Here is a 16028-nt window from a genome sequence, read left to right on the forward strand (position 1 = left end):
GATCCCAGGGGATCCCCGAGGTGTTGGGTGCCAGGGGGGTGCTCCTGCCCTGGATCCCAGGGAATCCCCGCGGCGATGGGTGCATGGGGGGATGCTCCAGCCCCGGGGTGGCCCCGGAGCTGACCCCCGGGGTACACGGCGAGTTAGAGGGAGCCTGTCCCTTCCCTTCCCGTCGGGGTCTCGGTCGCTGTTTGCCCCCGAACCCCCCCGCCCCGTGCTCTTGACCTTGCCAAATCCCGCTGTTGCCCACCCCCCACCCCCGGGAGGAGCAGCCCGGAGCGGGGCGGGCACCATCAGCGGCCCGCTGTGGGCGGCGGGCGGGACAGGGAAGGGGTTAAGGGTGGGGGCGGAGGGCTCAGCCCGGCCCGGCCCTACTTAAGGCGGCGGCGGGCACCGGAGGGGGTTCGGTGCGATGGCGGCTCCGCGCCGGCCGAGCGGCGGGGGGCTGCGGCGGGCCCCGCAGGACGGGCGGCTGGAGGAGATCAACAAGGTGGGGCTGGGGTCGGGACAGTGGCAGCGAAAGCGATTAGAGACAGTTTCCCCCTCCACGCCCCGGGAAAGAGTCGAGGCTTTGCCGGGTGCAGCCCCGCGGGGACCGGGGGGACAGGATGGGGGTGGAGGGGGCTGCACCCATGGCTGCTGGGGATGGGGGCTGCAGAGAAAGAGGGGGGAAGGCAGGGGCAGGTGGACCTGCACCCCCTTCCCTTTGCTTGCGTTTCCCTCGGAGGGAAATCCGGACGGAATAAGCACCCGGGGGCTCTGCAGGGGGGTCGCCCCCATCCTTTCTGCACGGAGAGGACGTTTGCTCCCCTCGTCCCTTCTGCGGGAAGGGTTTTGACGCCTGTTCCCTCGGCAAGGGGGGAACTTTTGCCCCCTCATCCCCTCTGCAGGGTGAGGTGGCTTTGACTTCTGTTTTCTCTTCAGAGCTGGGGTGGTTTTGCCACCTTGTCCTCTGCAGGAGAGAGTTTTGCCCCCCCTGTGCCTTCTGCAGGGGTGAGGGGGTTTTGCCTCTGCCCCTGCTGCAGTAGGATTTGCTCTCCATCCCCCCCACAACAGGCTTTGCTCCCCTTCCTTTCCACTCGTGGTCTCCCCAGCACGCCACATCCTGGGCAGGTCCGAGAGGCCCTCTGCGTGCTGGGGGATGCTCAGCCCCCAGCTGCCACCCAAGCCCCTTTGGGAACGTGCTCCGGGAAGAGTAGGAGCTATTGTTCTCCCCGAGGGCTTCCACCTCCCCTCAGCTGTATCCAGCGCTTTGATTTCTCCTCCCCGGAGCGAGGAGTTTATGCTGCTCTGGCTCCAGCCTCTCTGCTTCCCAGTTGTGCTGGGTGAATGGTTGGATGTGCCACAAGCCTTGGGCAGGGGGAATGGCAGCTCCAGGATTAGTGCAAAGTACATTGGGCTTCGTGCCCTTCGTGCTGGGGTCAGGCAAGGTCCTTTCCCGGAGCTCTGGGCTTGCCCTGTCCCTTGCTTGGCAGGAACTGTGGGGGGCAGCTCTACTGGCATCCCTCCCAGCCAAGAGCACTTCTGGGGGTGCAGAGAAGGTTTTAACCTTGAAAGGATCAGCAATGAGATTTCTAGGATGATTTCTGGGTGAGGTTGGTGGTCACTTGGCTGAGGGAGCCTGTGGCACCTTGGAGTTGCAGGTGGAGAAACCAAAGGTCTGCAGCACATGAGAGCCTCAAAGACTTGGTGGGCTGGGCTTGCCCTCACACTGGGCCATGAAAAGTGCCCAGGAGCTCTTCCTGGCAGGGGTGAGAGCAGAGGTGAGCTTTGTGTAGGTTACTGGAGAGGGAATTTTGCCATTAGAAACCAGGAGGGGCTGGAGGATGAGCAGGACAAGAGGTGGTGTGGCATAAGGTGACCCAAAGGAGCCTTTGAAAGCTGCTGCTGCAAGGTAGGCACCACCCCCCCCGTGCCAAGGTGGGTCCAGTACCACCCCATTGGGTTGGGGAGGAAGGGAGAATGTGATGTACCCACTGTGTCTGGGGGCACTGCTGCTGTGCCCCGGTGCTGGGGGCTCTTCCTCCTCCCCCACGGGACACAGGCTCCTCTCTCTCCCCCTCACAGCCATCCCTGTGGGCAGCCTTTGGGTGACAAAAGGGAAACAAGCTACAGAACTTCCCTCTGAGGGAGGTGGGAGCTGCACGTTCTGGGCCTTGCTGCCTTGGCTCAGTGCTAGGAGAGGGAGGTTGGAGCAGCTAGGAATGAAGCTGCAGGCAGCACAGGTAGTGACCACCCACAGATCCTGAGCTCCTCTTGCGGCACTGGGCAGCAGACCTCACGCTGCTGAGCGGTGCTCAGCCTGCCGGCTCTGCGTGGTGCTGCTGCTTGGGACGTTTGCTGTGAGCAGACCAGCAGTGAGGCAGCTCACACCTCCCTCTGATATGCAAACCTGGGCTGATACTGTGGCTGGAGTCGGGGAGGGGCTTTCCCAAGCCCCAGAGATGCCTCAGGGCTGCAAACCAGCAAAGTGCTCCTAATAAAACCAATCAGGCCAAATTCCTATCAGGCTTAATCTCATTGTCTCATCCTAGCACTTAGCTCCATCCCAGCCCTGTTTTCCTGGCTGGCTTCCACCCCAGAGCTCTCCTAGGGATAAGGCTCTTTGGCAGACAGCATCCTGAGTGCACACATGCTGCTGGAGGACAGCTGGGTCCTAGGATTGAATTCTCTCTTCTAGCCTGGATCACTCCTCTGGGATCCCCTCCTGGCCATTCCCTTCCTGCAGGGGCATGGCAATCGCATCCTTCAGCCTCCTGCACCAAGGTGGCAAATTTAATCCAGCACAGATTAGTTTCAGACTAATTTTACCCTCTAATACTCTGGGCTGCAGGAAGGAATTTGGCTTGTGGGAGAGCAGGTGCCTGCTCCTGACACTGGAATAGTTAATCATGCCTGGAGTCCTCTCCCAGGGCAAGCAGTGGATTCCCCTACCCTGGGCAGTTTGAGGGCTCAGCCTGACAGGCCACCTCATTGCAACTCCACCATCACCTGGAAAGGTTGGACCAGAGCATCCTTGGGGTCCCTCCCGACCTGGCATTCTGTGATTCTCCCATCCAGGGCAAGCAGAAGCATCCCTCAGCCCCTTCCCTGCCCCAGCAGGCAGGGCTGGCACTGAACAGCCCCACGGGAGCCTGACCTGCTGCAGCCTTTTGGGGAAGGCAGGAAGGACCTGGCTCAGGCTGACTCGCAGGTAGCTGGGACCGGCGTGGATGGACTGATTGGCTTAGGGAGGTCTCTCTGCCCAGGAAAGGCTGCTGAGGGCAGGGGTGAGGGAGAGCCTGGGGCTTCTTAAGTGGTTCCTAAAAATAGAACATAACCCTGAAAGTGGAAGCTGTAGCAAAGGGCTGGAGGAGGAACTTCAGGGGCTGAGGCTGAGTCACTGGCCCTGGGGACTGAATTCCAGGGCTATTGTTTGCCTTATCGCAGCCCCAGCCTGCCTGGAGACAATGTGGAGGGGGCAATGCCTTTGAACTGTGCTCCCCTCTTGCTTCCTTTGGTCTAGAGCAGGGCTGTCCAGTTCCTCTCCAGCTGAAATGCAAGGGGGCTGTGTGCTAGGTGTGTGCAGTGTCACCCAGCTGCCAGGGGCTGCTGGACCCGGGGGTCCCTCGGCTGTCCTGCGTGGATGTGGCATTCCCTTTGGCCTCCCCAAGGAGTTGGGTGGGAAGGGACTTTTAAAGCTCATCTAGCTCAACCCTCCTGCAGTCAGCAGGGACAATTTCAACTAGAGCCAGCTGCTCAGAGCTCCATCCAGCCCTGGGATGCTTCCAGACATGGGACATCTGCCACCTCTCTGGGCAACCTGGGCCAGCCTCTCACCACCCTCTGTGTGAAAAAGAGACTCTTTATCTAGTCTGAATCTTCCCTCTCTGTCTGTGCTGCTTCTTGCTTCAGGAGAAGCAGTGCTGTGCTCTCACACCCCCTGCCCTGCTGGGAGCTACAAGCTGCCTGCTGCTTCTGGGGGGGCAGGAGTGAGGCTGTGAGCCGGCAGCCAGGAGCTGCTCTGACCCTGCTTTGGTTCTCAGTGATGCTTGGCAAGTGCCTGCTAGAGAGGCTCCTCAGGGGCAGTAGGTAACACCACTCTGCTCTCTGGCTCTCAAAGCTGAATTGGGCTCTTTGTGTTGGGCTGGCAAATGATACCCCTGGGTAGAGAGCCCTGAGATAAATGAAATGGAGCTGGCAAAGGAGAGCGAAAGAAGGAACTGGGAGCACTGCTTTTCACCACAGCTCCCCACTTGGCTTGGTGTCCATGGTGATAAGGGAAGTCTGTGCCATGCTGGTTTAGTGGCTATGGTGTCTGGTGTCCCTGCTGGAGTTTGTGAGAGGGGAGGGGAGGACAGCCACCTCTGTCCTGCAGGGCTTCCTGCAAAACCTAAGCTCAGCTGCAGGCAAAAGCAGCAATTAACTGGCAGGTTAATTGCAGTTTGAGGCAGTTGGACTCCCTGGAGCAGATCCAGGTTCCACTGTCCCAGCAAGGGAGGAGGGGGCAGCTCCAGGAGTGTGGGCTGCAGGGACCTGGAGTGTGTGCTGCAGGCTTAGTGACCAAACTTGAAAGGCTCAGGGCTGGCTGTGGCAGCAGGAACCAGGAATTAGTTTGGAGCTGCAGTGCTCTGGAGCTGGCCCAGGAGCCAGCCTGGCACAGCTCATCACACCTGGGGAGTGCTGCTGCTTTCCTTCTGGAGGGCATCTGGCTGTGTGGACCCCCTGGTGCCCAGGTGCCTACAGATGGGGCTGCTTTGGGGGGTGGCCCAAGTGAAGCTGCCCCAGCCTTCTGGTGACCCTGGAGATAGACCTTGGTCCCTCGGTGACCCACTCCTGTCTGCCCCATGAGCATGGAGGCATCAGCGGCGAGGAACGTGCCCAGAGCAGGGAACAGCTCAGGCCTCTCTCTCTAAGCCCTGGGGGGGAGGTCTGCTGGCCAGGCCCTGCATCAGCAGTGCAGATGTTAATGATTTCTGCCCTGAGGAATGTGGAGTTGTTGCTGAACACAGATCGAGTCATTAAGCTGCGCTGGGCTCGCTGGAGCTGGGCAGTGTGGGAGGGTAGGGGCAGGAGCAGGACCCTGCTGCTCCCAGCTGGAGGGGGTGTTGCTGGCAGGGCAAAGTGGTGGAGCTGGCTCTGCAGGCTCTGCTCTGTTCCCTCGAGGACCTGAAGGGTTTTGAGGTGAGGCAAGGGACAAGTGGTTAGAAGTGACCCAGGATTTCCCCTCCAGCCTGAGCCAGCTAGGGGGAAGAATGGATGGCTGGGCTGAGAGAGTGGGAGCCTGCTCCTCACCCCCAAATCCTTGTCCTCTCCTGGGTGCATGATGTTCTGCAGCCCTCTCCTGCTCTATTTGCCAGGCCTCTTGAGTTTATCCAGGGGCTGGAAGTCTGAGATCAAAGTTGCTTCTCTGCAAGGACTAAGAGCCCTTGCTGGGAGTAGGTGCTTGAACCATGTGCTGCAGATGCTGAAGTGGAGATCTGAGGAGCTGAAACCTGGGGGGGGAGCAAGAAGAGAGGGTTTGTGCAGTTCTGCCAAATCATATGGGGTCCAAGCTTCCCTCAAGCTGTTGGTGGGAGGCTTGAGACACCAGAGGCATTGCCCTTGTACTGGATTGTTAATGACAAGGTGTGGAGGGATTCAACTCATTTCCAAGCCTCCTGGCCCCGCTCAGATGTGGTCTTCTGGGCCATGCTGCCTGGGAATGTGTCCTGCAGGATGGTTTCCTTTAGATCTCTAACCTTGAAGATATTCTTTTTAGTTGTTGGGTTTTTTTTCCCCCTCTTTCTGTTTTAGGAATTTCTCTGTGACCCCAAGTTCAGTGATGAAGAAGATCTGGAGGAGAAGCTGGCAGTGTTCAAAGGTGAGGGCTGGAGGCTTTCCCTGTCCTTTCAGCCTGACTGTTTGCTCTGAACTGATTCTTTCCTCAGCACTTGGATCTCACCAGCCTGAGATCCTCTGCCAAATCCAAGTGGCTGAGCTGGGGTGGATGCTTCCTCCTGGAGAGGTGGTCTTCCCACCCCGGCCTTTGCAAGGCAGGGACCCTGCAGACATCCTGCCTGGAGGCTGCAAAACTTGCTGCATGGGCAAAACCCTGGGGAGCAGCAGAGGAGGATGGTTTCTGCCTAGCTACTTAGACAAGCAGCTGTGTAATGGATGGTGCAGGAGCTGGGCTCTTTTTTCTCAGTGAGTAGGAGGATGACTTCCCACACAGCAGAGGCCTCAGCTGCTTCCTGAAGGATCTGGGGACTTTCTGTCCCCAAAGGTTTCTCCAGGCTGATGTGGTCCTTCCCAAAGCCCTCGGCACTGGAGGCAGCAGCAGTGCTCTGTCTCTAGCCCTGGCCAAAGCCTAACTCCTGTGGGTCAGCAGATCTGGGGCTTAGGTTTGGGTCATTTGCTGGGATGGGGATAGAGAAACAGCTCAGAAGCTGTGGGGCTTGTCCCCAGAGTGGTTACAGGAGAAGACTTGGCAGGGCTGCTCTGGCTGCAGTCACTTTCTTGCCAAGCAATGGCTGAAGGCAGTTGAAAGGCTTCTGTGCCACAATGCCCTCAAGGTCTGCCCTCAGCCTGGCTCTAACCAAGTCAAACCTGACCTTGCTTCCCCCGCAGGCGTTGCCAGCTCTGTCCCTTTGAATCCTGGCTCTGCAATCCAGGGTGGGTAAAGCTGGCTCTGGGGCTCTGTGATCCCTTACCCTGCTGGGCACAGAGGAGCTCCTGTGCTCCCTGGGCTTTTCTTCTGCTGCCTTTTGTACAGCTTTGGCTTTTGGCTGCGGCTCCAAATTGTTTTTCCCCATCACAATTGGGGCTCTTCAAACATTGCAACTGGAGGTCACAGGCACAGAATTCCCTGAAACGAGAGCCTCTGGCATCTCCTGCTGCTGCCTCGTGAGTTTGCCTCCCTAGCCTGCCCTGCTCTCCAACGCCTGCTCCAACAATCAGCTCATTGTGCGATGATGATGGGGGGGGAGGAAGCATTTTCTTCTCTGCCCTCCTCCCCAGCCCGGGGAGCCCCTGTGCGGTGTTTGTGTAAATGCATTTGCGAGGGGAGGGCCCAGGCGTGGCTTTGCCTTACCAAATCCCTGCGGCTGGGACGGGAGGGACAGAACGTGCGAGGCGAGGAGCAGGGGGCTGGGAGGCGAGGAGCAGGGGCTGTGGAGCAGGGGGCTGTGGAGCAGGGGGCTGGGAGGCAAGGAGCAGGGGGCTGGGAGGCGAGGAGCAGGGGCTGTGGAGCAGGGGGCTGTGGAGCAGGGGTCTGTGAGGTGAGGAGCAGGGGCTGTGGAGCAGGGGGCTGGGAGGCGAGGAGCAGGGGGCTGTGGAGCAGGGGGCTGGGAGGCGAGGAGCAGGGGGCTGTGGAGCAGGGGGCTGTGGAGCAGGGGGCTGGGAGGCAAGGAGCAGGGGCTGTGGAGCAGGGGGCTGCGAGGCGAGGAGCAGGGGGCTGTGGAGCAGGGGGCTGTGGAGCAGGGGCTGTGGAGCAGGGGACTGTGGAGCAGGGGGCTGGGAGGCAAGGAGCAGGGGCTGTGGAGCAGGGGGCTGTGGAACAGGGGGCTGGGAGGCAAGGAGCAGGGGCTGTGGAGCAGGGGGCTGCGAGGCGAGGAGCAGGGGGCTGTGGAGCAGGGGGCTGTGGAGCAGGGGCTGTGGAGCAGGGGACTGTGGAGCAGGGGGCTGGGAGGCAAGGAGCAGGGGCTGTGGAGCAGGGGGCTGTGGAGCAGGGGGCTGGGAGGCGAGGAGCAGGGGGCTGTGGAGCAGGGGGCTGTGGAGCAGGGGGCTGCGAGGCGAGGAGCAGGGGCTGTGGAGCAGGGGCTGCGGAGCAGGGGCTGTGAGGCTGCCTCTCTGCTCAGTGCTTTTTGGCTCCGTGTCAGCCCAGAAGAAAAGCAAACATGTGCTGGGCACGGGCAGGGCTGTGCCCCTGGGCACATGCTGGGCTGCCTGACCCCTGCCCAGGCAGGTGGCAGCTCCTTTGAGCAAGGTCATCACGGGAGGGACAGAGTGTGAGGGGAGAGCCAGGTCCACCCCGAGCATGGCTTCGGCCCCAAAGCACATGTGTGACAGCTCCAATTTCATCCAGAGCTGCCTGCTTAATGCTTGAAGGGAGGCATTTATCCCTGCCTGAAGCATGAGCAGGTTTGGGCTGTGCATGGAATCCCCACAGGGCTGTCCTGGGCAGCTCATGACAGCAGTAATCCACCGGCTGGGACCTTGGTGAGGACATGCCAAGCCACTGCTCTGCCTCCTGCCATCACTCCACTTATCCCAGGCCTTGCCTTCAGAAACAGCAGTCCTGGGGAGGCTCTGATGTGGGAAATATTCCCTTTGGCTCCTCAGCTGAGCTGCCACTTCTCTGTTCATGCTCACCTGCTTGCTGGTGTCCCTGGAGCAAAGGGAAAAGGCCTTTTGCCTCCGGGGGAAAGGAGCAGCCTGGGAGCTCTTGCTTGAGTCCCCCAAGGCTGCTCTGGGGAGTGGAGGCTTCTCCAGCTCCGGGGGGGCTGGGTGGTGGCAGCAGGCATCTTGCTCATCTCATTTATCAGAGCTGAGCTGATGGGAGGCCCCTGCAGTGCTAGGAGCTGTGCTGTCTGTCAGACAAATCCTTGCCTGAAGAGCTTAAAGTCTAAATGAGGAACAGCCAGCAGGGCAGGGGGGTAGGAACCACACAGGTGTGCCACTCCCAGGGGCATGAGCAGCACAGGGCTGAGATCCTCATTTCTCCAACTGAAACCAGGGTGGAAGGGACCAGATTTGGTGCTGCACAGCCAGCCAGGCCTGGAGCAGGCTCTGCCTATCCCTGCAGGTGCTGGAGCTGCCCACTTCAGCAGCGTCTGGCAGCAGGCTGGAAGGGCAAACAGCTTGCTCCAGTGGGACTGCTCCTGGGCATGTTCTTGGCTTTGCCCTCTTGATGTGGTCCTTGAGCTTATCTGCTGGCAGGTGCTGCTCTGGGAGCACAGCACAGCACAGCACTGGGAGGACTGCAGAGCCTGTCCCTTGCCACTGCAGGCAACTACTTCACCTAATCACCCCCCTAATCCCATCAAGCTTCATCTTGGAAGTGCTCAGGGGTTTTGTTTTCCTTGCTACTCCTTCTGGGAGCCTGTTCCAGAGCTTTGTTTTTCTGGCTGGAAGCCTTTTAAGGCTCTCCCTGGCTAGCTGATACCTTGTTCTCATGCCAGTGTTTTCCTTCAGCTTAAATGAAAAGCAGCCACAATTAAAGAGCACTTAACTCTAGAGCCCTGGAGTGGAGATGAGGCTGCTGTAATCGGGGGCTTGAGATGTTCTCCCTCCCTGAACTGTTTGCACTCAGCAGTGTAATCAATCTGAGCCCCACAGCCTTTATCTCACTGCCCTCAGCTGGCAGCCCTGCTCCGGGGTCCTCCTAACCTGCCTCTGTGTCTCTTGCAGAGAAGTACATGGAGTTTGACCTGAACAACCAAGGAGAGATCGGTGAGTGCCCCCGGGGTGCTGGTGCTGGGCTGGATGAGCAGCAGGCTGCTGAGGTGCTGTCTGCTGCTTCCCCTTTCCTGTCCCCAGCCTTCCGTGGATCTTGGTGCCCAGCCAGGGGCTTCCTGGGCTCACCAGCCCCTGCCTCTCAGCTTCCTCAGGCTCTTCTCACCTCCTTCAAGATCTAAGCTCTCCCCAGTCCTGTTTTCCTCCTGACTCACTGCTTAGCTCCTTCTCTTCTTTCTGCTCTAAATGCTTTTTCTTTCCCTTTTCTCCACCTTCTAACTCCTTTTGCCTCCACTGAGGCCAGCTTCTCAATCCCCAGCACTTCCAGAGGGCTTGGACAGTCCTGGCTGGAGGCAGCAGCTGTCTAAAACCAGGAGCACTCCAAGAGCAGAGAAGCTCTTTGCTTTGCTGGGAGAGGGGTGGAGGGAAGCAGAGGACTTGGATGTGAGTCTGGCTCAGCTGGTCTGGGCCCAGAAAGCCCCAGTTACAGAAAACCCATCCTCCTGGAGCTGACACTGGAGTGCAACCACACTCTGCTGTGCCCTTCCAGGAGGCTGCTGCCTCGCTCCCCTCCTCCACCAGCCCTGGAGATGAAGTGAAGCCTGTGGGGAGCTGGAGGAGGCCTGGCTCAGGGCTGCTCTGATGTTTCCTGGAGGGAAGGGGCCACAGCAGGTGACAGCAATGGGAGGAAATGGCCTGGGGTGATGGGCAGGGGCACCCCTCCCCACAGCCTCTTTGCCTGCAGCTTTAACCCTGGCCTGGCTTCCCTCCTCCCCAGCTTTGTGACTCTTGGCACCGTGCTCTGGGCTGGTGAAGAGTGTCCCCACGTGTCTCTGGAGCTCTTGGAGAGTTGTCCCTCGTGTGTGTGTGTCTGTGGAGGAGGCTTTTGTCCTGAGCTGCACACATGGGCAGTGGTGCTCTGTGCTGGGCAGTGGTGCTCTGTGCTGGGCAGTGCCTCACTGGGCTGGACTGGAAGGCTTCTCTTGGCTTTCAGCAGCAGCTTAATGCCACCAGCCCCAGAGTCCCCAGGTGAAATGGTCTGAGGTGGGGAACTCGCACCTCTGTCCCCAGGCTCACCTCTCAACAGCACTGATTGCCTTGCTCTTGCAGACCTGATGTCAGTCAAAAGGATGATGGAGAAGATGGGAGCTCCAAAGACCCACCTGGAGCTGAAGAAGATGATCTCAGAGGTGACTGGAGGGGTCAGTGAGACCATCTCGTACCAGGACTTCGTCAACGTGATGCTGGGGAAACGCTCTGCAGTGCTCAAGCTGTGAGTGGCCAGGGAGCAGGAGATGCTCTGCCTGCTGCAGCTGGAGCTCTGTGTCTTTGGTGCTTCTGGAGGGGAGATGGGGACCCTTGGGAAGGGTTTGCAGCGAGGCATGGGGGTGTAGAAGCCCATGCCTGGGCTGAGCAGCAGTCAGTGCCTGCTGTGTTGGCACAAGGCTTCCTCCAACATGATGCCACCCGCACTGGGGCACTCTTTCCCCTCTGTCCCCCATGGCTCCTGCTGGCTCTGGGGACACAGCCTTCCCCTGGGAATGGTGGCAGGGCTGGAGTGGTGAGTGCTGGTCCTGCCAGCAGCAGCAGTGCTGGCTCCTGTTTCCCACAGGATGCTCCCTCCCTGCCTGGCCTTGGAGAGCCAGGCAGTAGCTGGGGAGAGGACTGGTGCTGCAAACAGCTGGCTGGTGCCTGGAGAGGTTTTGTGCAGTGCAGGCTGCCAGCACCAGCCTCCCACGGCCCCCTCTGCCCTCTCACCAGGCCTCTGAGAGTCCTGCTCTAACAAACAGCTTCCCAACACTTGCTTGGCTCCATCTGCACCCCATTGAAGCTTGGCTTTTCCTTTCACAGCCACAGAGCTGGCCCTGCTTTTGTGTCTGGAACCACCATGAATAGGAGCTGCTCCTCTCCATCCTCCTTGTCCTCTTCTGAGGGCAGCTTTAGAATCCCAGCCAGCTCTCAAGGCAGGCTGGGAGGAAGGATCTTGCTCTCACATGGTCCCTGTAGAGCAGTGCATGCTTGCTGCTGCTGTGTCTGTGTTGGGATGTTCCCCTTCCAAGCACTCCCAGGCTTCTGCCCCCCTGCTGCTCCTTTCTTCCTCCATGGCAGCAGGCTGAGCCTGCAGCCTGTCCCCTCTCTTCCAACTTTCCTTCCAGCTGCAGCAGCTTCCACAGAAGGGTCCCTTCTGCTGACAGACACCCCATTGTCTGTTGGCCTCCCAGAGCAGGAGCAGAAACACAAACCTCATGCCCAGAGCAGTGCAGCCCTTTGCCCTGGTGTGGCAGCTGCTGTTCTCTGCCTGGCTGCAGCCCTCAGGGAGGAGGAACCTGCTGGTGGCTGCAGCATGCTTGGGATTCTTCTAGCCAGTGCCTTGCTCCCCATCCCTGCCCTCTCCCCTGGCTCTGGCTGCTGTTGCTTGTGTGGTGTTGGCTTTGGAATGTTGTGCACAGGGTGAGCCAGGCACTGTTTGCTTGGCCTGCAGCTTGTGCCCAGGGGGTTTGGAAGGACCTTGTCCAAGTCAAACCAGTGCTGTAGGGGGGCAGGGAGTGACAGGACTGGGGGGGATGGAGCAAAACTTGAAGTAGGGAGATTCAGATTGGATGTTAGGAAGAAGTTGTTCCCCATGAGGGTGGTGAGAGCCTGGCACAGGTTGCCCAGGGAGGTGGTGGCAGCCTCATCCCTGGAGGTGTTTGCAGCCAGGCTGGAGGTGGCTGTGAGCAGCCTGCTGTGGTGTGAGGTGTCCCTGCCCATGGCAGGGGGTTGGGGCTGGCTGAGCCTTGAGGTCCCTTCCAGCCCTGACAGTTCTGTGACTGATACTCTGGGCTCAGAGAGGCTTTGGGAACCTGCTCCTGTAAGCTGCTGGGAAAGCAGAGCTGCCTGCCAACCTGGCAGCACTGCCCTCTGATGGCTTTGCTTCCTCTGCTAATTATGGGCTGGCCTTTGCACGGGAGGCAGATGCTATTTTGCAGCAGGTAAGCTCATCCAGCGATTAGGCAGGGAAGATTTAGCAGTGATGGGCAAAGATGCTCCTGCTTTGTGTGGTTTTTTTCACTGGTATTCTCTGCTGTGTTTTGCAGGGTGATGATGTTTGAAGGCAAAGCCAATGAAAGCAACCCAAAACCTTCTGGGCCACCTCCAGAGAGAGACATCTCCAGCCTGCCCTGAGCAAGCCAGGCTGAGCCCCTGGCACAGTTTGCTTTGCTGGCCTGCAAGGGAGGTTTCCTGTGCTTTGTTACTCCTCACTGTGGACTGTCCCAGTTCTCAACTAACCTGCCTTAGAGGAACACCAAGGGAAGCTGGAGCCCCCCCAGCTTGTGTCTTTCTGCTGCATCCTTAGCTGACTTCATTTGTTAGACAGAAGCTGTAGCACTGATTGCAATGAGACCCAAAGCAGTGATCCTGTGACCCTGCTCTCTCCTCTGCCTCTCCTGCACTTCCCAGGCCAGGAGCTACTTTCCTCCCTGTGCCTGTCACAACAGCTTCCTCAAGGGCCTTGCTGCCAGCCACTGAGTGTTTCTATGGCCAAGCCCCTGACAGCAGCTTCCTGGGTGCAGCCAAACAAGTGCCTTCTCTGCTCTGCCCTGCACTTCCCCTCCTGACCTCACCAAAACACCAGCTGGGCTCCCAGCTCTGGTTGTGCTAGGTGAACATGGGCTGGGGTGCATGGAGAGAGCTCTGCCTGCAGGAGCTGAGTGTGGAGGTGAATGTGGCTGCCTGCAGGGACAGCTCTGCCTGCTCCCTGGGGGCATCCTGCAGCCAGACCTTGCTGGCTCCAACGACATCCTCTGCAAGTGAGGATGGTTAAAACCACCTTGGGTGGTTAAAGTCACCTTAGGGGCCCCTGTTCCTGATAAATCTCTACCTGGATCCAATGAGGTCCCTTCCAACCCTGACAACTCTCTGACTCAACTGAGCCCTGCCAGAGCAGTTTGCAGAGGATCTGTCCTCACACAGCTGCTCTGCCCCTCTGAGTTCTGCAGCCCCCCTGGAGTGTTTCAGAGCAGTCCCCTGGGGCTGTTGAGGTTTCCCTGCTGGAGAAGCCCTCAACTCTGCCACAGGAGCATGGCCCTGAGCATGGAGTGTGAGCTGGGATCCAGCTGCAGCCAGAGCTGTGCTCTCCACACTCTCACTGTGGTGATTCTTGCTCCACACACCCTTTCTGGAACCCAGATGTTTGCTCTTTGCCCTTGCCCTGCTCTTTTTCTTTAATCTTCTTGACAGCTTTTAACTTTTTTTTTTTTTGTTTAATTATGATTGTTTCATGATTTCAATCATGGTTTAGTGAGTTGTTCAAGGAGATACAGCTGAGTAGCTCCACTGGTTGTTCCTGCCAAAGGCTGCACTTTCAAACAATAAAACCAAAACCATTCTCACTACTGTTTGCATGAAAACCAAAACTATAATGGAGAGAGAGAGAGAGAGAGGGGGGAAAAGTCTGAGCAGAAGCAGCAGCAGTCTGCTTTCAGGACTGAAAATAAACCTTCTTGAAGCTACACCATGTGTCTGTGTGCTCAGCTGAGCTCCTCTGAAGCTCCAGCCAGAGGATTGGTTGCAGATTAAGTGAGCTGGTTTCCAAAGTCTGTTAATATAAACCCTTAAATAGATGCTGGAGATAGGGCTGGACTGTCTTGGTCTGATCTTTATCTGACTGACCCCTGGGGGGGGGGTTGTGTTGGGAAATGCAGAGGTCACCCAAAAGCTGCTTTTTTCCCTTCTGACTTGCTGGAAGGAAGCAGGTGGTGCTGCTTGTTTTAAGGGAGAACTTGTTTATCAAGAGCAGACACTTGTAATTCTGCTCCTGAAAAAGGCTTTTTTTCCCACCCCCCTCCTCCTCCATCCTCTCAGCTCTCGAGGCAATTGCCTGAGGTTCTTGTCTGAGTTACCAAATGGAGAGCAGGCTTCCTGGGGGAAAGACTGGGTACACACTTGCCTTGTGTTCCTCAAAAGGAAAGAATTTCCCTTAGATCAGAGCCCCATGCCTGCTTTCTGCTGCCTCTCAGCCCCTGGGGATGCACCTGCTCTTCCAGGCTGTGTGTAATAGCCCTCGCTCAGCTGGGAAATAAAGGGAGCACGTTGCACAAGGGAAGTCGGGCTGTGGTTTGCCACAGTTCAGGTCACTGCCCAAAGCCATCTCTGCTTTTGCTTCTGTGGAAAAATCCTCCCCCTTCCAGTCCTGGAGGAGAGCAGCACAGCCTGCTACAGCTGCAGGCTGCCCTTGCCAGCACGTCCTTGTCCCCACAGGGCGAAGTGCTGAGGTGGTGCAGCCCCTGTGCTGGTGCTGAGTCGGGGCTGAGCACTTGAGCTCGAGGCAGGAGGGAGCAAGAAACACTCTCAGGTCCTGCTGTGACTGAAAAAAACCAGATGCTGCTGTTGTGGGGGCCTGGAGCACCAAAAAGCCATCCCTGCTCACACAGCTTCCATTTATCCAGCTCAGCCACGCAGAAGCGCACAGGGACCAGCCCAAGCCAGGGACCCTGTGCACGCTCAGGGGCTGGGGGTTTGCTTACAGCTGCAGCGGCGCTGGACCTCTGCCGTGCCACAGGCACCGAAACCCCTTCCCAAAGGCTGATGAACAGGGGGCAACAGCTGCTTGCTGGCCTCCCCCACCCTGCTGTGGGGAGAAATCCCCAGCCCAGTCTGAGAGCCTCCAGGAGCAGCACAGATCTCCTCGGGTCCTCTAGGGGCAGCCCCATCGGGCAGGATCCCTGGAGAGCCTGCAGGAGAACCCCCTGGGGCTGGACCCCGAGGGCTTTCGAGGGTTGCCCATGTGGCTGGATCCTCTCGGAGCAGCCCCATGGGACAGGACCCCCGGAAAGCCTGCAGGAGAACCCCCTGGGGCTGGACCCCGAGGGCTGCCCATTCGGCTGGATGCTCTCAGGGCAGGGCCGACCCAGTCAGCCCCCGGCTCAGAAAACAACCTAAAAAGGTTTATCGGCACAGCCTTGCTCCACCTGGCGCGGGCGGGGCTGCCGCTCTCCTTCGCACCGGGGTGGCCGCTAGGGGGCTCCCTCCGGAGGCTCTGCGGCCGCCGCGGACAATAGAGAGCTGAGGCCAGAGCGGCTCCGCCGGAAGCGGAAGTGAGCGCCGTGGCGGGCGCGCGGGGGCTTCCCGGCTGCGCTGAGGGGAGCGCGCGCCTCGGGGCTGCCGTTGGCGCCATGGGGGACGACATGGACGTGATCCCCGAGCGGGAGATGAAGGTGAGGGCCGGGGGAAGAGCAGGCGGGCCGCGGGGAGAGCGGGAACGGACCGGCGGAACCGCTCCGGCCCTTGGCTTCCGCCCTGGGTGGGGGGCGACAGGCCGGAGAGGCAGGGGGGTGACAGGAGGGGCGGGGGGGGGGGGGGTGACAGGCCGGAGAGGCAGCGGGGCGACTCGGGCCTTGGGGAGAATGGGGCCTGGGGAGGGCTTGGCCGGGACTGTGAGGGCGGCTGGCAGTGGCAGGGACTCGGCTCGGGCCGTGGGGCTGGCAGGCTGGCGGAGGCGGTGGGGTCCGCTCGGGTCAAGTCGGCGCCGTTTTGAGGCGTCCCTGCGGGGGTTGTGAAGCACTTGAGGAGCTCTCGGCATACTCGGGTGCAAGTCCGTGGAGTGGAAGAGGAAGGGGCAGGAGTGGCTTGTG

The 16028-nt window shown here is 59.3% G+C and overlaps 2 protein-coding genes across 2 annotated transcripts in view; both read left to right on the top strand.

Annotated features, from left to right (window-relative positions):
- Window positions 1–360: 360 nt before the first annotated feature.
- AIF1L (allograft inflammatory factor 1 like) lies at window positions 361–13650 on the top strand. Its single transcript, XM_054174471.1, has 5 exons — window positions 361–490; window positions 5776–5842; window positions 9370–9411; window positions 10525–10687; window positions 12492–13650. Exons 1-5 carry the CDS (start codon window positions 413–415, stop codon window positions 12577–12579), a joined length of 438 nt encoding a protein of 145 aa, XP_054030446.1. The 5' UTR covers window positions 361–412; the 3' UTR covers window positions 12580–13650.
- Window positions 13651–15503: 1853 nt separating this feature from the next.
- The window catches only part of NUP214 (nucleoporin 214), a 44129-nt gene continuing 43604 nt past the window's right edge, over window positions 15504–16028 (top strand). Inside the window, exon 1 of the mRNA XM_054174325.1 lies at window positions 15504–15611. Coding sequence (XP_054030300.1) covers window positions 15570–15611 — 42 coding nt within the window. The 5' untranslated portion in view covers window positions 15504–15569. The remainder of the gene's footprint in view (window positions 15612–16028) is intronic.

The sequence above is a fragment of the Dryobates pubescens genome, chromosome 29 (genome assembly GCF_014839835.1).
Source record: "Dryobates pubescens isolate bDryPub1 chromosome 29, bDryPub1.pri, whole genome shotgun sequence".
Taxonomy (NCBI): domain Eukaryota; kingdom Metazoa; phylum Chordata; class Aves; order Piciformes; family Picidae; genus Dryobates; species Dryobates pubescens.

Bases quoted from the DNA above. Each gene is read 5' to 3' on its own strand.
- AIF1L (XM_054174471.1), top strand. From the start codon at position 413: ATGGCGGCTCCGCGCCGGCCGAGCGGCGGGGGGCTGCGGCGGGCCCCG. The intron at 9,412-10,524 runs GTGAGTGCCCCC...TTGCTCTTGCAG, and splicing joins GAACAACCAAGGAGAGATCG to ACCTGATGTCAGTCAAAAGG. The intron at 10,688-12,491 runs GTGAGTGGCCAG...TGTGTTTTGCAG, and splicing joins CGCTCTGCAGTGCTCAAGCT to GGTGATGATGTTTGAAGGCA.